This window comes from Gopherus flavomarginatus, chromosome 1, assembly GCF_025201925.1.
Source record: "Gopherus flavomarginatus isolate rGopFla2 chromosome 1, rGopFla2.mat.asm, whole genome shotgun sequence".
In the NCBI taxonomy this organism is placed as follows: Eukaryota; Metazoa; Chordata; order Testudines; family Testudinidae; genus Gopherus; species Gopherus flavomarginatus.
The window spans coordinates 197,101,015-197,125,824 of record NC_066617.1 but is presented as its reverse complement, the minus strand read 5'-3'; the positions used below and the strand labels follow the sequence as shown (position 1 = coordinate 197,125,824).

Sequence of the window (24,810 nt, the reverse complement as noted above, 5' to 3'; positions counted from 1 at the left end):
CTGAGCCTCTAGCTATTATCTTTGGAAAATCATGGGCGACGGGAGAGATTCCAGAAGACTGGAAAAGAGCAAATATAGTGCCCATCTATAAAAAGGGAAATAAAAACAACCCAGGAAACTACAGATCAGTTAGTTTAACTTCTGTGCCAGGGAAGATAATGGAGTAAGTAATTAAGGAAATCATCTGCAAACACTTGGAAGGTGGTAAGGTGATAGGATTGTATGGATTTGTAAAGAACAAATCATGTCAAACCAATCTGATAGCTTTCTTTGACAGGATAACGAGTCTTGTGGATAAGGGAGAAGTGGTGGATGTGGTATTGTCATAAACAGATAGTTAAGGGTTAATGTCTCTTTTACCTGTAAAGGGTTAACAAACAGTGAACCTAAAACACCTGACCAGAGGACCAATCAGGAGACAAGATACTTTCAAATCTCGGTGGAGGGAAGCCTTTCTTTGTGTTTTTTGGGTTTTGCTTTGTTCTCCCTGGGTCCTGAAAGGGACCAGACGTGCAACCAGGTTTCTTGCCAATCTCTCTGCTACAGTCTCTTACATATTCAGAATAGTGAGTATCAAGTAGAAAAGGCGGTTATAGTCTTTTGATTGTTTTCTGTATTTGCAAATGTGTATTTTGCTGGACGGATTTTGATTGGTATTTGTGCTGGGGGGAGATTTCTTTCTAGTGTTTATAAGCTGAAAGACCCTGTAATATTCCATCTTGATTTTACAGAGATTTCTTACTTTTTTCTTTCTTTTATTAAAAGCTTTTCTTTTTAAAAGACCTGATTAATTTTTTCCCTTGTTAAGGCTCAAAGGAACTGAGTCTGTACTCACCAGGGAATTGGTGGAAGAAGGGAAAGAGGAGTGGGGGAGGAAAGGCGAATTTCCTCTGTGTTTTAGATTCACAGAGCTTGAATCTGTCTATCTCTCCAGGATAGCCCAGGGAGGGAAAGCCTGGGAGGGGGAGAAAAAACCTGATTTCTCTGTGTTGTGATTCAAGGAGTTTGAATCACGGTGATCTCCTAGCGTACCCAGGGCGGGAAAGATCTGGGAGGAAGAAGGGAGGGGGAGGGGAAATGGTTTATTCCCCTTTGTTGTGAGACTCAAGGAATTTGGATCTTGGGGTCCCCAGGGAAGGTTTTGGGGGGGACCAGAGTGCCCCAAAACACTATATTTTGGGTGGTGGCAGCCCATCAGATCTAAGCTGGTAATTAAGCTTAGAGGAATGCATGCTGGTACCCCATCTTTTGGACTCTAAGGTTCAGATTGGGGAATTATACCATGACAGGTATACCTAGACTTTAGTAAGGCATTTGATACAGTCTCACGTGATATTCTTATTGATAAACTACGCAAATACAACTTAGATGTGGCTACTATACGGTGGGTGCATAACTGGCTGGATAACCGTACTCAGAGAGTAGTTATTAATGGTTCCCAATCCTGCTGGAAAGTTATAACAAGTGGGGTTCCGCAGGGGTCTGTTCTGGGACCGGCTCTGTTCAATATCTTCATCAACGACTTAGACGTTGGCATAGAAAGTACGCTTATTAAGTTTGCAGAGGATACCAAACTGGGAGGGATTGCAACTGCTTTGGAGGACAGGGTCATAATGCAAAATGATCTGGACAAATTGGAGAAATGGTCTGAGGTAAACAGGATGAAGTTTAATAAAGACAAATGCAAAGTGCTCTACTTAGGAAGGAACAATCAGTTTCACACATACAGAATGGGAAAAGACTGTCTAGGAGGGAGTAGGGCAGAAAGGGATCTAGGGGTTATAGTAGACCACAAGCTAAATATGAGTCAACAGTGTGATGCTGATGCAAAAACGCAAACGTGATTCTGGGACGCATTAACAGGTGTGTTGTGAGCAAGACACGAGAAGTCATTCTTCCGCTCTACTCTGCACTGGTTAGGCCTCAACTGGAGTATTGTGTCCAGTTCTGGGCACCGCATTTCAAGAAAGATGTGGAGAAATTGGAGAGGGTCCAGAGAAGAAGAACAAGAATGATTAAAGGTCTTGAGAACATGACCTACAACGGAAGGCTGAAAGAATTGGGTTTGTTTAGTTTGGAAAAGAGAAGACTGAGAGGGGACATGATAGCAGTTTTCAGGTATCTAAAAGGGTGTCATCAGGAGGAAGAAGAAAACTTGTTCACCTTAGCCTCCAATGATAGAACAAGAAGCAATGGGCTTAAACTGCAGCAAGGCAGATTTAGGTTGGACATTAGGAAAAAGTTCCTAACTGTCAAGGTGGTTAAACACTGGAATAAATTGCCTAGGGAGGTTGTGGAATCTCCATCTCTGGAGATATTTAAGAGTAGGTTAGATAAATGTCTATCAAGGATTGTCTAGACAGTAATTTGGTCCTGCCAGGAGGGCAGGGGACTAGACTCGATGACCTCTCGAGGTCCCTTCCAGTCCTAGAGTCTATGAATCTATGAATACAAGCCGAAGAATTTGAACAGCAACTAGCAAAAGACACAAAAACTAACAGCAAAATAGGAACCTCAGAAGCAGGAAGCCTGCCAAACAATCAGTGGGGACACTGGATACTCAGAGTGCTCAAGGAACACTTAAGAACGAGAAGGCGACTGCAGAGAACGTAAATGAATTCTTTGCGCTGGTCTTCCTTGCAGAGAATTCGAGGGAGAGTCCCACACCTGAGCCATTCTTTTTAGATGACACAGCTGAGGAACTGTCCCAGATTGAGGAGTCAATAGAAATGGTTTTGGAACAAATTGATAAACAGTAATAAGTCACCAGGACCAGATGGTTCTGAAGGAGTTCAAATATGAAATAGTAAAACTACTAGTTGCAGTATATGAATCAGCCTCTGAACCAGATGTCTGCAGGATAGCTAATGCAACATCAATTTTTTAAAAAGGCTTCATATGCAACCCTGACAATTACAAGCTGGTAAACCCAACTTAATTAACTGGCAAATTGGTTGAAACTATAATGAAGAACAGAATTATTGGACACACAGATTAACATGGTATGTTGGAGAAGAGTCAACAGTGGTAAAGGAAAATCATGCTTCACCATTCTATTAGAACCCTTTGACGGTGGCAACAAACGTGGACAAGGATGATCCAGTGAATACTGTGTATTTGGATTTTCAGAAAGCCTTTGACAAGGTCCTTCACCTTGGGCTCTTAAGCAAAGTAAACAGTCATGGGATAAGAGGGAAGGTCCTCTCATGGATCAGTAAATGGTTAAAAGATAGGAAACAAAAGGTAGGAATAAACTGTCAGTTTTCACAGTGTAGAGAGGTAAATATCAGGGCGGTTCACCAAGGAACTGTAATGGGATCAGTCCTGTTCAACATTTTCGTAATTGATCTGGGAAAAGGGGTGAAGAGTGAGATGGCAAAGTTTGCAGACGATACAAACATCACTCAAGATAGTTAAGTCCAAAGCTGACTAAGAAGAGTTACAAAGGGATCTCAGCAAACTGGGTGACTGGACAACAAAATGGCATATGAAATTCAGTGTTGATAAATGCAAAGTAATAACAAGGGAAAACATAAGCCCAACTATACATACAAAATGATGGTCTATATTAGCTGTTACCACTCAAAAAATGGAACTTGGAGTCATCGTGGACAGTTCTTTGAAAACATCTGCTCAATGTGAAGAAACAGTTAAAAAAGCTTACAATGTTAGGAACCATTAGAAAAGGGATAGATAGTAAGACAGAAAATATCATAATGCCACTAAATAAACCCATGATACACCCAGACTTTGACTACTGCATGCAATTCTGGTTGACTCATATAAAAAAAGATATATTAGAACTGGAAAAAAAGACAGAGAAAGGCAACAAAAATGATTAAGAGTATGAAATAGCTTCCATCTGAGGAGAGGTTAAAAAGACTGGGCTTGAACAGCTTAGAAAAAGAGATGACTAAGTGGGGATATGACAGAGGTCTATAAAATTAGTAATACTGTGGAGAAAGTCAACAGGGAAGTGTTTTTTACCCCTTCACTTAACAGAAGAAGCAGGGGGTCACTGAATGAAATTAATAGGCAGCAGGTTTAAAACAAACAAAAGAGAGTACTTCTTCATGCAATGCATAGTCAACATGTGGAACTCATTGCCACAGGATGTTGTGAAGTCCAAAAATATAACGGGGTTCAAAAAAGAATTAGGTAAGTTCATGGAGGACAGATCCATTGAAGACTAGAAGCCAGGATGGTCAGGGACAACCTCATGCTGTAGGTGTCTATAAGTCTGAATGGTAGTAGATGGGACTGGACAACAGGGGATGGATCACTTGATAATTGCCCTGGTCTGTTCATTCCCTCTGAAGCAATTGGCACTGGCTACTGTTGGGCTAGATAGACTATTGGTCTGACTCAATATGGCCATTCTTATGTTCTTAAATAAGAGCTCAGTCTTTTCCTCACTGAATACAATGACAAGACAGACTGATTTCTATAGGAGCAGGACCTAAATACTAAATCTGATAAAAACTGTAAACTATTTTCAGCTCAGGCGACACAAGTAGTAAGCAATACTGACTGATCTTAAGCACATACCTTTCTTCAGTGCACTCCTGTTTCTCAGTCCCATCAATTTCAATTTCTATCAGCTCTTCTGCATCTCTTTTAGTCATGGCTAAAAAGTCTCAAAAACAGGCCTGCAAAAGAAAAATTGTTAAAGTAGTTTCATGAATTATAGGGAAGCAAAATTTGAGCATTATAGTTTCACATAAAAATGATTTGTTAATTCCATATATTTTTTACCAAAAATGTTTTCAGCTGCAAACTCTAAAGCCAATTACACAGCTCTAAAATGGAAGAGTGCTGCAGAAACCATGAAGCAGTTGACAATGCTTGTTCTGGCAAACGGAAGTAGTAAGTTGATAGTTTTGTTTTTTTCTGGGAGGAGGCAAATTTGGGAATTTAAACAGACATATAGGTGTAGAAATCATATATCCTGAGGTAGCTTTTGTTCTCTTCCTTTGGAGGCTTCTACACTTACTGGATGCTGTATGAACTGGTCAGGTTTACCTTTCATTGGATAACAACATTTAAATTTAAAATTGTTTTAAAAATACTTGAGAGATTTTGCTGTCCCATTTATATTACATACTGTCTTCTGAAGAAATATGAAAGCTGTTGACAGCTATAAAACTTTTCCTAAAAATATATTGTATTAAATATGTTAACTATTTTTGCTATTTTTTAAAAACACGTTGCATCTTATAGGTGAATGTATTCAGTATTAATCTACAAAACACCTAATAAACAAAAGATTTTACATCTGAGGTCTCTTATTTCTCACCAGGTTCAATGATCAATTCATGTAGATGAAAATGCATCTGCTATGGTCACCTAATTTGTGCAGTATGTTAGTGTCAAACTATTCTTTTGGGCAGTTTTTCTTATTTATTATTTTTAATCTTTCTCCAAAGTGAGGACAGCATTAAATTAACAACCCAAGAATTTAAAACTTATTTTTATCTTTACCTTAAATCCACCTAAGAGCTGCAGAATTCAGCAGGTGGCTTGTTAAGCAGCATTTCTTTTTGTGAGCACATCAAACCTGAACTCAATCTGCCTAGATCATAGTCCATTGGCTTCTTCATTTTTAAGATTTTGTTTGACCTGTAAAAATCTAAATGGCCTGGGACCTAGCTAACCAAGAGACTTCTTCTGTCACTGTGATCCATTGCCAGAGTTGTGGAAAGCAGAGGCTCCTAAGCTAGATAATGCCCCCACCGCCCACTGGTACAAGAGAGAGGAGGCTGCTAGGAGGCTGCTAGCAGGGTGTCCTGTAACCGCTTAGTTAACCTCCAGGACACACTTCAAGGCCTCTGTTTTTCTCCACAGAACATAAAGATTTACAGAGATAGGCATGGCTAGGTAGTGATAGGAAGATGACCAGTAATTTAGGGGTTGGGGGGAGGATTGCATTTGTTTTATGCTGCGGCTCAGTTATTGCAATCAGGGGTAATTACTGTAGACTGTCTGTTAGTGAAGTATACTTTAAGAAACTGTCAAGGGCCTCAAAGCTTGGCATTAGGTGTGCTTCTGGTTATAATAAAAATAATCAGACCAAATGGTGCTCCAATCATAACTAGAGCCTCTTAGTGCTATTTGAATATAAGTATTGGAATAAGGATACAAATACAAATAAGTTATTGTGAAACAGACTAGTGTGAATGTTTCTGTGCCTAATAACTGTGAGCAGAGAACAAAGTAACCAATCAATTCCCTCTACTATATAGGCCATGAATCTCTAGCAGCACATTACCTTAAATATTTACAGATTGGAAACAATGGATGTGAAAGGGTACAATCAAACTGAAATCCAAGTAATTTTTTAGTTAACATTAACTCTGTGCCTTTGACTGCCTGGGCCAGTCTTTGTGATCTTGCTGTCATATTTTACTGTGCTTTAAAATTTTTCCTCTCTTAGTACTGGCACACAAAAAAACAAGTGTGAATGGGGAAAGGTGACTACCTAGTGCATACCAGTGAAACTGACTATAAAACGAAGTAATGGTTAATGCACACAAGAATGAAACAAAACAGAAACCAAGAAACAACATTTTGCATTTGTTCCGTTACACAGATCTTATGAGTCACTTGTAACTAAAGTCAGAACAAAATATTTTAAGAGGCTATCCCAGAAAACAGGCATCTTACTAAGTAGAATTATGAGATTTACAGCAGCGTCCAGGGTAGACACAACTGCGTATGCTGCGCCCAAAACAACAACAATCAGGGGCAATCGCCACACTTTCGCCTTTATGACACCGCGCGGGGCGGAGAGGTGCGGGACGCCTGACGCGTGTTCATTGCCCGCCGGCGGGCTCGGGCCTTTGATGTAGCTGGGAGGGAGCCAGCGAGAGCTCGGGCTGGGGACTGGACAATGGACTCCCGGGGGGCAGCGGGCCCGCCAGCCAGGCCCAGTAACTGCGACAGCAGCCAGGCCTCCCCCTGCCTGGGGGGAGGGGGACAAGGCGGGCGGGTTTCCCGGGCAATTGGCTGGGAGCATCAGGCCTCCCCCGGCGCCCCACAGCCGCCATGCGACGGGCCTGCAGCAGCGGGCAACGCTGCGCCCTGGGGATGCCGTCGCCCCCCCGGGACTGCACAGAGCCCGCGAGGGGAGGCTGCTCCCGGCCCCTCGCCCCGCCACCTCCCTCCTTGTTGTTTGAACCCGAAACGGAAATGAGACTCGCTGCGCCGGGGAGAAACGGAAACAAAACACGAGCCGCAGCCAGGCCCGAGCCCCCCTCCCCCGGATACGGAGAGCGGCGCTTCCCGTCCACCCGCCCCTCCCTCGGGCGCCTCGGGCCCCCCGGCCCGCTCGCCTCACTCACCCGCCGCAGAAACTCCCGCCCCGACCGGAGCGGCCTGCACGACTCCCCCGCGCCCCGCTCGCTAGGGGCGGCTCTGCAGGGTCCTTGCGCCGCCTCCCGAGCGCCGCACTGAAGGGAGCGGAACGCGCTGAGGATTGGGCGGCGAGGCCTGTGCAGGGCCCAGGCGAGGCGGGAGCGCGAACACAGCCACCCCCCCACCCTCGACAAGCGCAAGGACTACAACTCCCGGCATCCCCCACGGCTCCACCTTCTTCCCGCCAATCAGCGGGCGCAGGAGGCGGAACTTCGGAGACCTAAAGGCCGGGTTAGTGGCCTAGGTTTCTCCGGCTCGGAAGTAGATCTGTTCATTTCCGGTGGTGAGTGGTTAGCGGTGCCGCTGCTGCTGGCGGTGGCGGCTCGGGATTGTTATTGACTCGTTCTGTCGGTGCGCGGCAGCTCTAGGTCCTTGTCTAACTGGCGGCGGGGGGCGCCATGTTACCCGCCGGGGCGGCGCGAGCCTCAGAGTTCTCTGCCCCCGGGGTCCGCTTCCCAGGGTGCAACGCGCGCTGGGCTCGGTGCCGTGACCCCCCCAAGGTGACCGGAGCCGGGGCCAGGCAGAGGGACCCCGCCGCCGCCGCCCCCTGTAACGCGCCGCGGCCGCCGCTGGGTCGGGGGAGGGGGCTGCGGTCGGAGAGGGAGCGGTTGCCGGGGCTCCCGTCGCTCCCCCGCCCGGCACCGGGTCTGGCCGCTCGGGGACGTAGTTTCCTACGGCCGGGCCACGGGCTGCGCGACGGGAGGGGCTCGTCTCGGTCTCCTGCAGCCTCCGGCCCCGCTGCCCCCGGCCCTTCCTGGGGCTGAGCCACCCCATGTCTCCTCGTCAGCGGCAGATCCCTCGCCCCGAGCGGGGCTGGCCCCGGCCTGCTCGCCCCTTGCGCCCTGTGGCCGCTCGGCTGCGGGGGCGCAGTAACCGGTTCCCCGGGGTAACCCGGCTCGGCGACGTGTTTAAACTAACGGTTCGCGTCTAGACAGGGAGCCGGGTCCGGGCGGGGTTGGGGGTAGTTGCCTGTTGGGCTAAGTACAAAACTCCTTCTTCAGTGCTTTCCCTTCCAACTCTGCCTTTTAACTTTGAGATGGTTGAGACGGTCATTGAAAATCTTTCCCTTTTATTACTAATTCACTTAAACATACAAACACAAAACCTGGCTTGTAGTCATATGAATATGATCCATGTAAATGTCAGTGTTAGATTTTCTTAAGAGGTTCATTGATTGTTGGTTTAAAGATCACACATTTCTGACTTAGTTTAGTACAGTATTTTTATGAAAAGAAATAATGCAGATTTTCTAGCTTACTTTTCATCCCTGTTGTATTCTCAGTGAAAATTACCTACTTTCTAATCAGCTTTATTTTTGTCTCTGAATTAGTATGCCTTGTGCCAAATGAATACTTAGATGCAGGTATCTTTGCTAAGCACTACAAATAAAAATGGCCAGGTTTTTTTTTTTTTTTTTTTTTTTTTTTTTTTTTTTTTTTTTTTTTTTTTTTAGCGTTTTGTTACACTTTTTTATTCAGACAATGTGGAAGAAATGTGAATCGTAGGTCAAATGAGGATACGTTCTATCAAAAGTATATTTCTTGGGTATAGCAAAATTGTCACTCTTTCATTTAAAAATGTTGGACTATTTCTTTCTCTTGGTGTTTCCCTGCATTTAATAATGTTCACATTTTTAACTGATCTACATTTTTTTCTTTTTGCAAATGTAAAGTACAGAAAAAACTGGAAGAAATTGCTAACTTAATGCATTCTGTTTGTTTCTAGCTGAAATCGTCTGCGAATTCATCATGATTCTCCAACAGCTATTCAGATTTTCCTCCATTTTCCGCTCTGCCATCTCAGTACACTTGCGTAGGAACATTGGCCTTTCTGCTATAGCGTTTAATAAGGCGAAGGAACTTGATCCAGTTCAGAAGCTCTTTATAGACAAGATCAGAGAATACAACATGAAGAGCCAGTAAGTTATTGGCATGTAATTCAGTGTATTAAGTAAAAGAGTTTTTAATATGAAACTTTTATTAGACATTAATGTGGGATTATTCCTCATAATTAGGCCTTTTAGGTCTGCACTCTGAGTGCAGAGCCTGTAGCTTCAGCATGGAAAGGCCCCAAGAACTGACCTAGCACAAATTCTAGTCAATGGTTCTTCCGCTTCTGAAGCCCAGAGGAAGGTGCGCTAGTAAATAATTCCTTATTGTGCAACTGCAATCCCAGGTGTTAAAGGTGTATCTGTGCTTCATGGAGGAATGTTACAAAAATACTCTTTCATGAAATCTTAGAATTACACACAGAAATGCAGTCCTTGAGGACTAACACTTGATACATAATTTGCAAGAAAAAATTATCTAGAACACCTCAATAAAAAGAAAGTTCAGACTTAAGTCTTTACTGGTTACTGTATTTATTATTACAATTGACTTTGTCCTTTTTACTACTTTTATAAAGCTGTATATGAGGGTAAGGGAGTAGTGAACAGTAGCCATAAAACTTTGTGTTGGCTTAGTTATCCAAAATGTGAACAGATAATGGGTCCTTTGCAAACACTGACTGCTTTTCCTATTTTTTTAACTGACATCAAATAATTACATTTATTCTTTCCAAAAACAATGTAAGAATTGAATACATTCATCTAGAAATAGTGGGCCATAAAATCATATAATATAAAAATAAAATTTTACATTTGAATATCAACATTTTGAGAGAATCTTTGTGATTTACATGTCTCCAGTTACTCATCTATCAAGAAACTCTTTTATTCGTCTGTTACCTGTAGGAAGATTTTGCATTAACAAAAAATTCTTAAACAACAAATTTCAATTTTATTAGAAGTATTTAGCAAAATAAAAGCTGTTTAATGGTGTAAGAGACACTCAGTATGTTTAAAGGAGGGCTGGCTGCGGTCAAGCTAAAGAGCTAACTGGTTAGAATCTCTTTGGCAATAGACTTTGGATTGTTTTTAGATTTAATAACATTTTCCTAGTTTGTGACAAAACCCATTCAATTTAATAAATGCTGTAATGCTAGCATTTTGTACAAAATCTCTCAAACTTATCGGTGTACTGATTCTGCTACTTCTGTAATACATTCTATAGCAGCGATTCACAAACTTTTTGCTAAGGTGACCCATGAACTACTTCCAGCTTGGCTTGCCATCCAAGCCCCCTGTCCAGCTCTCACTCTTTCAGCTCTGCCCCTATCTGCAGCCCCAGCTGGCCCTGTTCTCCCTGCAACTGGGCAAGGGCCAGGATTGCTACCAGGCTGCTCTCTGCTCACCAGCTTCTGCTGCTGCTGTCTGGATCTTGCTCTCATTTCACCTGGATTGCAGGCAGCAGCATGTGGAGCGGGAGCCAGGTAGTTACAATCTAGAGGAAGTGGCTGCAGCCAGTGAATGGACAGACGGCAGCCTGGTAGCAATTGTTGCCTGGCCATGGGGAGAGAGGGGCTGGTTGGGGGCCAGGGTTGGAAGATTGGCAGGAAAGGTCACGGTGCCTCCCTTCCATCAAGGGTTGGGACCCACTGTTTGGGAACTGATGTTCTGAAGTTACAATTTCATTTAAAACAGACTCTTGGCTCAAATGTGTCAAGTCAGCTTGAAGATCTCTTTACTGCAGAATTGCTTAGTGAAACTAGGAGTGAAATATGGTGCAGAGCTGGAAGTAAGAATCCATTTCACAGATTGCTTTTTCAAAAGAAAGATGATCATGGAGATACAAATGAAAGAACATTGCTACTGCACTCCTATTGTTAGCCCCTCCCAGCCAAAATATCAGTAGGAAAAAAAATGTCCAAATCACCTGCCTTTTTTTCCCCTTGTGTCCTCTTTGGTGGTGATGGTGAAAAGAGGGGAATAAAGAGCATATCTGTACCAAACTATCAGTTTTCCTAGCTTTGAGATGGGGAAAGGAAAATATCCTTTTAAAATAGAAATACTTCCATATGGAGGATGTCATGCTGTAGGGGATTCTCTAGGGGTGGACTTAGAGAAATAACTAAAATGAGAAACCTGGGGGGTGGGGGGAAATACTATGATGGAGGAAGTTCTTGGAGAATTAAGAGAAATTGTCCACAAGTGATTTAGCTACAGTTGCTGTAGAGCTCTTAAAGCTGCAGTTGGCACCAGATAAGTATTGCATGGATAAATTTGTGTTCTTTTCATGTTTGGCTACTAAAATTAAAACTTAGATGTAGCTACTCTTACTCTCTGTGGGTAGTTTTTGATTCTTACTGGATTGAAGAGCTCTTTGCATTTGTACAATCTTTTTCTAATTATTCTATCTGGGAATATTCTTGTGGTTTTAAGACTGGAAACTGATCAGTGCAGCAACAATTTCCTCATTCTCCTTACTGTAGTAGGACAGCATCTGCACTAAAGCAATATTTAAGGGCAGAATAAGGTTAATGGAATTCATTGATCTGGTTTGTAGTAACACTACCACTAAGTTTCATAGTATTTTTCTCCTAATGTTTCTTACAATATGGGAAATCATCAAGTTTTGTAATAAGAGGTATCAAATCTGTATTGAAGCTGGTGGAAAAGCATCAATATTTCCATGTAGATGTCTAAAACATGACTTCAGGTTTCAGAGTGGTAGCCCTGTTACGAAAGCTTATGCCCAAATAAATTTGTTAGTGTCTAAGGTGCTACAAGTCAGTAAATGTCAATTGCAGCTGACATACTGAAACAGATGCAGAAATATGACAGTAACAGTCTGTGTGCCTGCAGGGATCTGGTGTCTCTGGCCCACTGTCAAAGGTGCCCCCTGCAGCCTTGCTGTCAGTGCTGCTCTAGCTCTTCCTCCTCTTAGTGTCCCACAACCGTAAAAATAAAAAGTTAATTGAAAAAATCTTAAATAACATTTTTCAAAATTAGGCCTGGCAGAATTCAATTATTTTTCTATCTACAAATAACTATCCTTTTCAGAAAATGCAAAGGAATGAGTGAACTTGTTTCTTTATGTAATCATTCTTTAGACTGGGATTTTCAAGGGGACTTAAGGGAGTTAGTCACTCAACTCTAGTTGAAAGTCACTGAAATTTGGATTCCTAATACCTCTAAGCCCCTTTTAAAACTTAGTTCAATTTCTTTTTAGCAGATTTTATTTTTGGTAAATATAATAATTTTAAATAGGAATAAAATCCCTCAATTAGAATATTCATTTTATAATGTAAGTTCATGTGTAATGATTAAGCTACATATATATAGTATTGTCACTATATATAAATCTGAAATCTGAAGAGTTGGTATTGCACGGGGGGAAACATGGATTTTCAAATTGAGAAACTAGTTGTTGGTTATAAGCATGTGTTTGTAACAACACCCATAATTGATGCTTCACTTTGGTATTAAACACTGTTTTCCATTAAGTAGTGTGTAGGGCTGCTCTTGTGTGCAGTTTTGTAGACTAGGAAGTACATCCCTGATTGTGGCAAGTTACCTGTATACTTGGTGGTACTTCACCTCATTTTACTGGTATTAATGTTCTTACTCAAGAACTTGGTTTGAAGTTGATCTTCCCTTTCAGCAGATTAGCGTAAAAAATAATAGTAGTATGTTTCAAGGAAGTTTTTTGTCTAGGTATTTTAAAGGCTTAAGAACAGAATTATGCCTTGTTGCCAAGTCTCCATTCACAGCCACTTAGAAAAAATACAACTTGATAATTAGATTGTAGAATTTACACTATTAAAGGAACATTGGCTAATATTTATAGAAATGTTTTGTTTTTTTTTCCATTTTAAACCCTCCTTTAGCTTTAGTTAAGCTAAAATGTCTGATTTCAAATGCCGGAAGGGAAAAAATGTACCCCCTAGTATGCTCTCTACCTCTAGTTTTTCAAAATATTTAAATTGCTTTACTTATCTGGGGGGTGTATAGCCATTTATCTTACTCTTTAGATTAGGTCCTTAAATGATAAAATTGCTGTGTAAAATGTTTAGAATCAAAATTTTCATTGGACATTTTCTGCATTTAGGAAAGCTGGTGGTCCAGCTGATGTAGGCCCTGAATACCAGAAAGACATGGCTGAAGAAATTGCCAAAATTCAGCGGTTGTATGGTGGGGGAGACCTGACCAAATTTCCAGACTTCAAATTTGAGGGTGAGTCCCCAGCGTTTGTTTGTTCTTGCATTATAAGTGTGAAAATGAGAAGATGAATAGTGGAATATAGAACCTTTGTGACCAGTGACCTGGAGGTAAATCAGCCATTTGGTTCTGGGAGAGAGCAGGACTCTGTTGCTCTTGGGGATGGTATATATGCGGTCTGGTTGGCAAATAGGAACTTTGTGGTAGCAGTGTATGGTTGGTATCACTTAAGGCTCCTGCAACGTTTGTTCCTGCTGTTGAGGACATATTTGGCCACACTTTCCATTCCTGAGACCTGAACTGACCTTTGGTCAAGAGCACAGTGTGTGCTTGCTGCCAGGCACCATGTGGCACAACATTGCTGTTTGCTAAGAGCTGTCACTTGACAATCTTGAGACCTGGGTGGTTTGGCACAGACATCTGCACATTAATTAACTTCAGAGGATTGTGGCTGTGAGGGTTCAGTCTGAAAATTCCACCAGAGAGGCACCAACAGCAGAGGTGTTGTAACTAGTGTCACATAACTGCTACTTTAAAGGATAAAGTGAGTCGTGAAGTCACTGCCAAATCCACCAGAAGTCTTCTCTGTCATCTGCCATCCTCCATGGACTCTACAGTGATCTGAGAGGATAGGAAGATCAGAAATCCCTATATGAGGACTAGGTCCCCTGTGCCTGGCACTTCATTCTGCCAGTTGTTTGGCAGGCAGGTACTGCCTGGGGTGGACCCAGACAATTAATTAGTTCAGGAGTTCCCCCTTAGTTACATGAGATACTGCTGTGAGAGTTGCTATTTTCTGAACTATCCCTTCCTCATACAGTCAAGTGAGTAACTTTCTAACCTGCTGACTCATTTTCTTAGTACAGACAAAGTAATCTAAATTTCTTTAGCATAAGGCAGTCTCTTCCAGTTTTGAGTCATTGAGGATTAATTTTCCCTTGTGGCTTAAATTATACTAAATCATAATGTGGAGTCTTTTCTCCAGGAAAGAACTAATTTTTCTTATTCACCTAGTCTGTGTACTACTTTAAAGTTTCATATCTTAACTTTACTGCTCATTATGTTTTTTTATGAGAGTCAGTGGTAGGTAGCAAGATTTCTCTCTTTGCTGGTAAAACTGGTAGTACACCATTAATGAACTAGTTGCAAGCAAGTTACCTTGGCTGTAGGTAAACATCAAATGCATATAGGAGGAGATACATGATGGCTAATTCTAGGGAAATATTCCATATTCAGAAAGAAACTCTTTTAAAAAAACTTGTGCTAAAAAGGTCCCTTTGCTTCCCCCACCTGTTTATGGCATGTTTGCAAAATTAGCTGCAGATCACTAGAAGTAGTAAATGGGTCCATGGTTTATATTCTTCTAGAACAGGGGTCAGCAACCTTTCAGAAGTGGTGTGCAGAGTCTTCATTTATTCACTAAGGTTTCGCAAGCCAGTAATACATTAACGTTTTAGAAGGTGTCTTTCTATAAGTCTATAATACATAAACTATTGTTGTATGTAAAGTAAATAACATTTTTATAACGTTTAAGAAGCTTCATTAAAATTAAATTAAAATGCAGAGCCCCCTAGAATGGTGGCCAGGACGAGGGCAGCGTGAGTGCCACTGAAAATCAGCTCATGTGCCGCCTTCGGCACCCGTGCCATAGGTTGCCTACTCCTGTTCTAGAACCTGAACTTGATCTATGAGCAGTATTTGGAACTTGAGCATCTTAACATGAAACTAATGACATTTTTTTTCCTCCTAGAGCCCAACTTTGAAGAGTCTCAAAAATGATGTGGTTGATGTCTGCATTCCAAGCACTGGTGTCATCTTTTTCATGGAGTTGTTAAATAGGCCAGCAGTTGTAATTTAATGTGGAGTTTCACTTTCAAATACTTGTTTGACTTCTGAACTCAATACAGTACAAGTACAACATGATCTGCCATATTCATAAAATATGGCAGTTCAATTCATAAAATTCACTTTTGGAAATCAAATATAAAGTGCTTAGTCCTTTATCCAGTGTTTAAACACTGTTTACTGAGATGACATTTCAGTATCCAGATAAAACCAAATGACCACTTAAGTGCAAAATACAGTTAAAGTTAATGATACCTTTCCTATTGAAAAGAACTGCGCTTCCCTAAATTTTAATCATGTCACTGAAATCTTATAATACAATAAAGCCTGCAAGTATGGCATTATTGTATGCATGTGATCATTCTATGCTACATTATTGCAATAGTAAAATTTTATTTAGACATATCCAGGAATTCAAACATTACAGCTCATCCTCCAGTTGTGCAGGGCCCATGAGCTGAAGTGGACTGACTGACTGACTTTTATATAATCTTGGTGCACCAGAACATTCTTGAAGAGGCTATCTTGTTCTTTTAAATGAAAAACTTGAGGTTCTGGGGGAGAGTTGAGTACTAAAGTTTCTGGTCTGTTCCTGAAGACCGCATCCAAATATGAAACTTATTCAAGTTCAGTCCTGTCTACCTGAAACACCAACAGAGGTTTGAACTACAGCTGCTCAAAGTACAGGGAGAGAAATAACAGTGAGCTGACTTATCTGAATGGCATTTGATCCCAAGGAAACAAGATAAACTGAGCATTTTGCAATCTCGGTAACGTTTCATTTCGGTACCTGGTGCAGATCCATTATGCTTTTTTCCCCCAATTCAACCCTTGGTAGGAGTACAGGACTTAACACTACTGTGATATCAAAGGCAGTCAGTAAGGTCAAAGTGTAGAGTTTCATCTTTACCTACTATTTTACTCCACAATGCAGAGTATATACCTATCCTTTGCCTTCCTCTGTCACAGTAGTTTAATGATCCTTTTCCTATTGCTTATGTCAGGGAAACTTTTCAGGGCTAAGATTAAGACTTTATATAGAAAGTTTCACTCACCCATGAAACTGCAAAATATTCTCATTTATAGTACTGTTAGATGTATGCACTCTTAGCTAAGATTAAAAAGTAGGATTGTTCCTTTAAGTGAATTTCAGTATTTGGTGTGATTTCTTAAGAAATCTTAGCTTACTCCTGCCCCCTGTAGCCCACTGTTTTTAGCAGCTACATTTGTATAGGGAATTCACAATATTCTGCTCTTCAAATCAATCCCTCTTGAGAATTATTGTATAATCTAAGCATTCATTTAAAACTTGTAGCTTGTTTTGTTAAACATCAGCTAATCAGACAATGTACAGACAGCCTGAATGATAGTTCACTAAATGAACTATTAATCCCCATGGGGTGAGAAACAGGGCACCTTAAATGTTAACGTCACTGCTCGCTTTGAGCAGCAATGTCTAGTTTCTGCTGCTCCTAGAATCCCATATAGCCTATTTTGGTGCCAAAGAATCTGGCTCCTAAAGTTTTCACACAGCTTCTCTGAAAAAAATTGCACGTTGATCCAGATACATGTAGTATATGAGGAGTGGGGACAGTGAAATAAATGGGTTGTAACATTAAAGCAGTTCAGGACCATAGGTAGCAGTTGTATTCATTTTCATCGTACTACCTCAAATAAAGCTCCTGTGGCATTTTTGCACTGCCACACCAGCATTTGAAAGAACATACAGCACAGAGCATAAGTAACACAACTAGATGCTGATTTATGACCAACTGAAGTCAATGACAATCCAGCAAATGCTTATGGGCCATCCAGAATACAGATGCTTTCCTGCATTTAAACTGTCTGCCTAGTTCAAGTTTGACAGTCAAAGTGCATGTTCTAGCTAAAGCATACTTGCTAAAACAAGTTTCCCCTTCTGATTGCTATGGCTGTCATTTGAGTTGAAATATGAGAGCAAAAGTTTTGGAGCTAAAGGAACATGTAATTGAAGACTATCAGGCAGACTGTTCAACACCACCATGAGTACCATATTTCAGCAACACATTAATCTAATGATAGTTGCAGACCTCCGAAAGCAAGTTCACAGTAGACAGACAGCACATCAGACACTAAGCATCATTTATTTGTAAAACTGAACTTCAACAGAAAAATCAAGGCACTAATACTGCATCAGTTTTACTGCACTGTTTTCCTTCACACATACAATCTTTAGCAAAGAAACTTTCACAGATCTTAAATATACTTCCTAGAAGGAAAAAAACTACACACTTTAGCACTGGGATTTGAACATTTGTCCTACAGCGGTGGTTTTCAACCTGAGGTCCGCAAACTATGTCTAAGATTACTGAAGGAGTCTAGACCACCATTTGAAATTTTGTGGGGCTCGACCAATGAAAAAAGATTGAAAAGCATTCATCTACAGCAGAACACTGTTTGGAGGCTCTCTATTATAGAGAGGATGAACCACAGTTAACATACTTGTACAATATCAGACTAATTGTTCACTTGACTGCATGGTCTGACAGATTATTAGAAAAATTATGGCACTAATAAAACTGAAAAACGGCAAAAGATAGAGCCCTTTATGTTGTCTTTCAGATGTAGGCACGACAAAGCATCAGGCTAATCTGTAAAGATCATGAGCATGAATTCGCTTAGTAATGAGTCCCCTTGCTGTGTATATACATAAATAGGATGAGAAGAAACCGTCATACAAATTATATTATCTACATAATACTATCCTTAAATTAGAGAATTAATGGTATTTTAATATGAACAGTTGTACAGTCCATGATTAGGTTTGTAACATCGGATCCTAGACATTTCAATAAACTCTGCTTTCAGTGTATGCCATCTCAAAACAAATCCAAATATTTGCAGAAGTTAAAAAAAAATCCCTTTAATATTTTGTATCACTGCGTGTCCCTCAAAGAGGCTGAAATCTTCTAAATAACAAAGGACTTGGTGTGCTTGAAATCCTAAATGAAAAACAGAAGAGGGTAATGTGACAAGTTATAGTTCAAATGCTTTCCGTATCCATTACACTTAAACATCTGTAGAACTTCACTTGTGTCTCCAGGTTGGCAAAAGCAAGGAAGCAAATACCAAGCATATGGCAACACAAAATGCTATGAAGTCTTAGTAATGAGACCAAACCCCTTCCCAGAGCAACAGAATAGTAGGCAGATAAATCTCTGGCTTAAGTGTGAAGTCTGGCTCATCAGTGAGCATAACATTTCAATTCCTTTTGAGGACTGAAGCCCACAAAACACATTTGTACATGCTATACCTACTACGTTCAAAAAGTGTCCCACTGGGAGTAATTAAAGATCAAGGGGGAAAAAGGTAAAACTGCTGTGTTTCTTTCTAATTATAGCTGCTGCTGACATGCAATTATACTGCAGTTTCTGAATGCACCCCACAACTACAGTTTACCAGTATTTCAGTGAAGAGAGAGAGACAAATCAAGAAATTTTCACCACCGAAAGAGGAAATCAAAAACCACTGCTCAAGTTCCTTGGTGTTCAGGTTTAAGGACAGAGGGTAGCTTTCATTGAGCACTTACGGTGGCCAGTATAACCAATACTGACTGCCATCTGGTAGGCCCTGAGAGCAGCTGTTGCTATTTCATAGCTACACCTGTAGGTGGAGCACCACTCACTGCATCAGTTTAACAGCAGAAGCTGCATTGGATCAATGAAATTTTTGGAGACCATCCTCTACCATGAGTTGTGAGAATTAAAATTAGCTGGTGTTTTGGAGTTACCTCTGTTCTAGTCAGCCTTGTTGCCTACTGATCCTACTCCTCCCCATAGGAAGCTAGGGCCAGCCAAAGCCAGTCCTACGCTGCCACCTTGGAGCCTCCTCCCTTCTTTGGTCCCCTCCTCAAGCCTAGGGAAGCAAACCGGAGGTACATAGCTCCATGCACTGCCTCCAGCCAGAGATCCCAGCAGCTCAGGGAAGGGGCCACTGGAGCAAGGTTAAAGCAGAATATCCAGCCCCTTAGTGGGGTGAAGTAATGCTGCAAGTGGAGCAGCCAGTGACTCGGGCTGATGTCTGAGACATCTGCTCTAATTTTGGCACTATTGCTGAGGTACACTGAAGAGAACATAGTAATTGTGGGTTGGGTTTTAGTGAGGAAGGGAAGTAAATGGATGAAGTTGATAGAACAGGAAAGAGCTGAGACTGGGTGAATAGGAGGAGAACTGGAGGGTGAGATGAGCTGGGTAAATCAGGTGTGTGACTGAGTTTGTTGGGAGGATTTGAATAATGTAGGTGGTGGGGTGCTGTGCTATGGTTGCCCGATGTGTGGGAAACAGTTGTGAAGTGAAAGAGGTAGAGCAGAGCAATGTAAAATGTAGGTTTGAGGACATAGGGACTACTTCTGAGTGCATCAGTGTGGGGAAGGAAGTTGCAGAAGATAGTGTTTGTAGTGAAGGTGGACTAGGAAGTGTTTGCAGGTGCTGTTAAGTTTTCTTGACATATGTTGCAAAGCTGAGCTATTACTACAGATCCAATGTTTCTGTAAGCAAACCTAGCCATTGGGTCTTCTCTAGTGTAGGAGATCTCTTTCATAGTGTACATCATCTTGATTGTCTTGTGTACACCTCTCTCTCAGACACACACACACACAGTTGTGTAACAATGTGTGCCTAACTTCAGCAATTGCTTTACATGGAAAGGTTTCAGAGTAGCAGCCGTGTTAGTCTTTATCCGCAAAAAGAACAGGAGAACAGGAGTAACTTAGTTAGTCTCTAAGGTGCCACAAGTAATCCTGTTCTTTTTACATGGAAAGTGATTTTATCTTTTTTTTTTAATAAACTTTGATTTAGCAGGTAGATATAAGGAGGAGATAGAGCTGCCAGTGCCCTGTGACTAGCCAGCTCTCAATAGACCAGCAGCAAGTGCTTTGTGGACCAGAGTTTGAGAACCTCTGCTCTAGTGGTTTTTCAGTACCTGTTCATTCCACTTGATGGCTAATACCAGTAGCTTTATAATATACTCACACAAGTTCATTATATATATATCCTCAGTTTTTCAGTTAAAATGGTGGCCAGAGCGGGCGCTTTGGCTACCTTGCCCATAGTGGAGCATTGCAGTGTATACATGTTTAGTGTCGAAAAATCAAGATATTCTTGGTCACACTGCAGAATTCCTTACATGGCTATATCACCTGCTGGCAGGCACTGCACACAGGAAGGAGCTTGCTGTCTTACTCTCCAGTGCTGCCAGACAGGGTGTGGAGGAGAAGAGAGGCAATGCTTTAGGTTTCACCTTGTGATCTGCTCTCTCTGCTTAAGAGGATGTGGGGGAGAGAGGATGGAAAAGGCCCTAAGGGGTCCCTTTCCCTTCCATACCTCCCTGTAGCAAGAGGGAGAGAGTGGTAGAAACTGTGTTCATAGATCTCAAATTTGAGCTTTGGAAGTCGACTGTTCCACACACAGGAAAAAACAAACAGATCATTGGTCAAATGATGATTTTGTAATTTCTGGGATTATTATACCATGGTACACATGTAAAATATTTCAGTAAGATATGGTAAGATAAGGCAAGGCAAAGATGGTTCCAATTCACATTAGACTTGACGCCATGTGTTTAATTAAAGCTGTAAATTTTCCCTCACTTAATCCAAGTGTTTTCTTAGAAGCAAAACCATGAACTGTTCTTCGGACAAAAAGTACTGAGACTAACCTCTGTTCTTTCAAAATATAGGAAGTGTATAATCTTTATTCATTTCAGGGCCAATGAACTGAGCAGTCACAGAAAATGGAAGCTTAATTGGTTCATGGTGGGCAGTTCCCACAAATGCCCTGGCTGATTGCTGAATACACTCACCTTTTCACTTGGGGTATATTTATAGTCAGAACTCTTCTTCCTGTTAGTGTAATAAACAAAGAAGGCAGATTAACTGTTTTATTTTTATCTGCTTGTACATTAGTTCTTGGAGAAGCATATTTATACACAAATTTTCCCACTTTAGACACCATCCTGGTTTCATCTTAGTTCTTACCTTATAAAAGACCAGAAACAATATTGTGCAATCAACAGGCACAGTAAATGGCTTTGCAAGGTATGCCAAAAAAGCATCTATACATGAAGGGAAGATTGAGTCTGTGGGGCTCACTGATTTTCAGGAGGTAAAGCAATGTTTTGCAATGTGCTATGTGAAAGGCATTCCTATCTGACTAAAGCCAGATTACTTTATGAGAATATCTTGACCAGGTAAAGAAAATTATCACCATTTCACAGCTTGCAATTACCAAGATCTGTAGCGGATGTGTGAAAATACTACATAATAGAAATAGCTCTTTCATAAAATTTCCTCTTCTCTGGAGGCACAGACATCAACATTTTACATTAGGGGCATGTCCATTGTCTTCTGTCCATTACAATACCTGTGACAATTCCTTGGGGAGCTTCTAGACAACAAATTGTTGCATCATCAGCCTCTGCCAAACTAGCTTCCCTGGCTTGTTGCCTTAAGGCTCCAGGATGTGATGCATATCTGGTTATGGCTCATATAATGATGTACATTATATTCATGACCATTATAAAACAAGTATCAAAGTATTTTTAAGAAGTACTTGGCGATATCTTCTTTTAATAAGTCACTTGCTTTTTCCTGCCATTGTCCTCACTCAAGAATGAGAGTTATTAATGCTGAGCTTAGCTAGACAGAAGAAATGTCAGCCTCCACTTTAAGGACTCAGTATTAGTCTCATATGTGAGCATGTATCTCAGCCTATCTTGTAAAATCAGCTTGCATGTACTGTACGTACAGTTGCTGATTTCACAGAACTAGCACACTTCCATCTTTTAGTGCAAGACTGAGGTATATACTTTCATCCTGGCTGATGACCAGTTTCCAAAATGATTTGCAGACACAGATTTGGGTAAAATCTTCTACCTAGCTATTTTGCATTCACAACCAGGGAGTTGGCCAAGCAAGATTTAAGTCTGCGGCTGAATTAGGGGTTTGAATGATAACCAAAACAGGGAGGGGACACAGCCATCTGAAAATTTACCTCTGTTTGTTTAACAAAAGTATTGGATGATTCATTTATTACTAGTGGCTTGGTGTTAGTATGCAGCTTAGTAAGCATAGTGAGAAAATCCAGCCACCAAAGTAGCAGCCTAAAGAATATTTCAGAATAGGTTATCCAAAAATAAGGTTAAGGACACAAAACACCCCAATGAATAATAATGATGTGGAAAGCCCTGCACAAGAATCACATTTCTTACACCATCAGAAGCACAAATGAAATTAACTACCCAAAAGTGATATACTTACTGAGAAGAGCTTTCTTCTGGAAAAGTAAAAGAAAAAACATATTTAGCACACAGTAATTTCCCTGCCTAATAAACATCCTTTGAAATATCTCATGTGGATAACATTTAATTCTTGTCCTTCTTCATCCCTTTAATTTCGGACAGTAGCATCTGAACTATGTTTCTCACTGGAGGATGAGAAAGTGATTCCCTTGGCAGCAGTCTGTCTGGATAAGCCAAAAGGAAAGCTGCCCAAGCCCCCTTTCCTCTGGAGTTAATAGTCTACTTCTGACAGCATTCAACTACCTGCTCTCGTGAAACTGCTCTCAAATCAATCTTCAGCCCTCACTCCCCCTACACTCCAAAAAGCTGTGCGTCCTCTCTCAGACACATGCCGAAACATTTTCCTGCATCACTGCCTGTTCATTGTATTAGATTCCATGACCCCTATTGTAAATACACTGGGGAAGTTGCCCAGCTATTATGAAATCTAATAAAAGCATCAGTTCTCCTGACATATACTTTCATTATTGTCCAGCAGATGGAGTCAGCATGTCCATTTCCACTAGGATGCAAGTTTTAGTACTGCTTACATCTTAGATTAAAAATGACAGTTTACATTGTTTCTTTTTACTGGAACAGACAGATTTTAGAAACCAAAACCACCAATAATGTCACCGTAATGTACATATGCACACACACATATTTGATATGTGTGCGTGAGTATTCTACCATACAACACATAGGAGTAATTTTGTTGCTTTTCTTTTATGTTATTTCGTACCCTGCTAAATGGGAACACTTGTGTAGCAAGATACTAAACATGAGTAAACATGTTAGAATTCTGGCCAGAAATAAATTTATACCTAATGTCTTTCAGGTACTTTTTGGGTTTTCTCATATCCACAATGTTCCTCACTAGCCCTGTTATGACACACTTTGGGGAAGAAATTTGTAACTTCTTTCATCAGTTAGACTTTGTACCCAAGCAATTACTTATCCTGGGCTCTGCCTCCCCTGAGCTTAGAGTTCATTTTCTTCAAGGCATCTGTCAGTGACTGGGTGAGCTAGCAATTCTCCGACTCAGTTCATGAACATTTGTGGAAAACAGAATTGTAGACAAGAGAAAATATTTAACCTTTTTTCTAATATTTTCAAAAGTATCTTAACTTTGCATAAGAAATAACTTTGTGGAGCTTCCTTAGACCCTCTGGATTTGCCTAAATTTCCTTTCAGCAGCAATATGTGACTGGCCTGCTATTTCTATCTCATTTTCTACTGCAAAAAATAAACTGGGTATGATCAAAAGGAACAGGCAGAACAAATAACTATGGACCAGATCCTACACTTATTGAAGAAAGATGCAATACTTCCATTGGCTTCAATGGTGCAGAATCAGACCCTACATGAAAAAGGAGTATACTCTACAGATAGTAGAAATATTTAGTCATAGCAAGTTTCCTGATGTCTATAAGGCAGGCAAGATTTAACTTGACTTACTTGAAAAGTAACCTTTTTTTTGTGCATAAAATACCCCAAGGCCACATAATGCCATTACCAGAGCCACAACTACTACAGCAGCTATGATTCCACTTATATTAAGGTCATCTGTAAATGAAAACAAAATAAATCCAATGTTAAAAAAAAACCCAAAACAAAAACTTGCCATTGTAACAGTTTTCCACTATAAAAATTCCAGAGAGCAGTGGCAATGATAACTATAGAATGCAATATGTAAATGACTGTGACATCTAAGTTGCTAGCAACCAGAAAAGTTCTCAAAATGTTTATTCCACTCACTTCTACTACCCACCAAATAATACCCTCGTTAGCACAAGGCTTTTTAACACACCTCAAATTCTTAATATGATCCAAAAAGTCAAAAACTGGATAGAGACAAGGGGATATTTTCTCATCTAGATAAGTGCCTAACCCCTGGCATCATTCAATTTACACATATCAAAGGGAGAATATACCCTGAAGCCTGTAAATGGAAACAGCTGTTAGAAAATATTTGTTTTAAGTTAGTTTGATTAAAATAGTAGTAATGTAACAGCTGATGAAATTGTTGACACAGAATGATATTTGTGGCACCAAGAATTTTCATGCTGTTGAATCATATGTATAACTTAATGGCTTCTGATGTGAATGGAAGTGAGGCTTTTTAAAAACTAAACCACCAAGGTCACTGTATTCAAATCTGGCTGCCTAAAATTAGACTCCTTAATCCAGATTTGGGC

General features: G+C 40.8%; 3 protein-coding genes across 7 annotated transcripts in view; 1 reads left to right on the top strand and 2 right to left on the bottom strand.

The window, feature by feature from the left end:
• The window catches only part of GABPA (GA binding protein transcription factor subunit alpha), a 45,910-nt gene extending 38,479 nt beyond the window's left edge, over positions 1 to 7,431 (bottom strand). The window contains exons 1-2 of one of the 2 annotated variants that reach the window (XM_050959299.1): positions 7,341 to 7,431; positions 4,549 to 4,649 (exon numbers count right to left, since the gene is read on the bottom strand). In XM_050959299.1, the coding sequence (XP_050815256.1) occupies positions 4,549 to 4,625 (77 nt within the window). In that variant the 5' untranslated portion in view covers positions 4,626 to 4,649; positions 7,341 to 7,431. Of the gene's footprint in view, positions 1 to 4,548; positions 4,650 to 6,663; positions 7,007 to 7,340 lie in introns of those variants that run through there. The other variant, XM_050959308.1, reaches the window with a different exon arrangement.
• ATP5PF (ATP synthase peripheral stalk subunit F6) lies at positions 7,400 to 16,934 on the top strand. Of its 4 annotated transcripts, none has more exons than XM_050962624.1 (4): positions 7,400 to 7,696; positions 9,139 to 9,331; positions 13,344 to 13,468; positions 15,204 to 16,934. In XM_050962624.1, exons 2-4 carry the CDS (start codon positions 9,162 to 9,164, stop codon positions 15,230 to 15,232), a joined length of 324 nt encoding a protein of 107 aa, XP_050818581.1. In that variant the 5' UTR covers positions 7,400 to 7,696; positions 9,139 to 9,161; the 3' UTR covers positions 15,233 to 16,934. The 4 variants fall into 4 exon arrangements, with proteins under 4 accessions (XP_050818581.1, XP_050818591.1, XP_050818572.1 ...); XM_050962634.1 differs by lacking the exon at positions 7,400 to 7,696 and adding an exon at positions 7,830 to 7,913; XM_050962615.1 differs by lacking the exon at positions 7,400 to 7,696 and adding an exon at positions 7,856 to 7,962.
• Positions 16,935 to 18,038: 1,104 nt separating this feature from the next.
• Positions 18,039 to 24,810, bottom strand: part of JAM2 (junctional adhesion molecule 2) — a 52,709-nt gene continuing 45,937 nt past the window's right edge. The window contains exons 7-10 of the mRNA XM_050961237.1: positions 24,071 to 24,178; positions 22,593 to 22,608; positions 21,137 to 21,176; positions 18,039 to 18,279 (exon numbers count right to left, since the gene is read on the bottom strand). Coding sequence (XP_050817194.1) covers positions 18,247 to 18,279; positions 21,137 to 21,176; positions 22,593 to 22,608; positions 24,071 to 24,178 — 197 coding nt within the window. The 3' untranslated portion in view covers positions 18,039 to 18,246. The remainder of the gene's footprint in view (positions 18,280 to 21,136; positions 21,177 to 22,592; positions 22,609 to 24,070; positions 24,179 to 24,810) is intronic.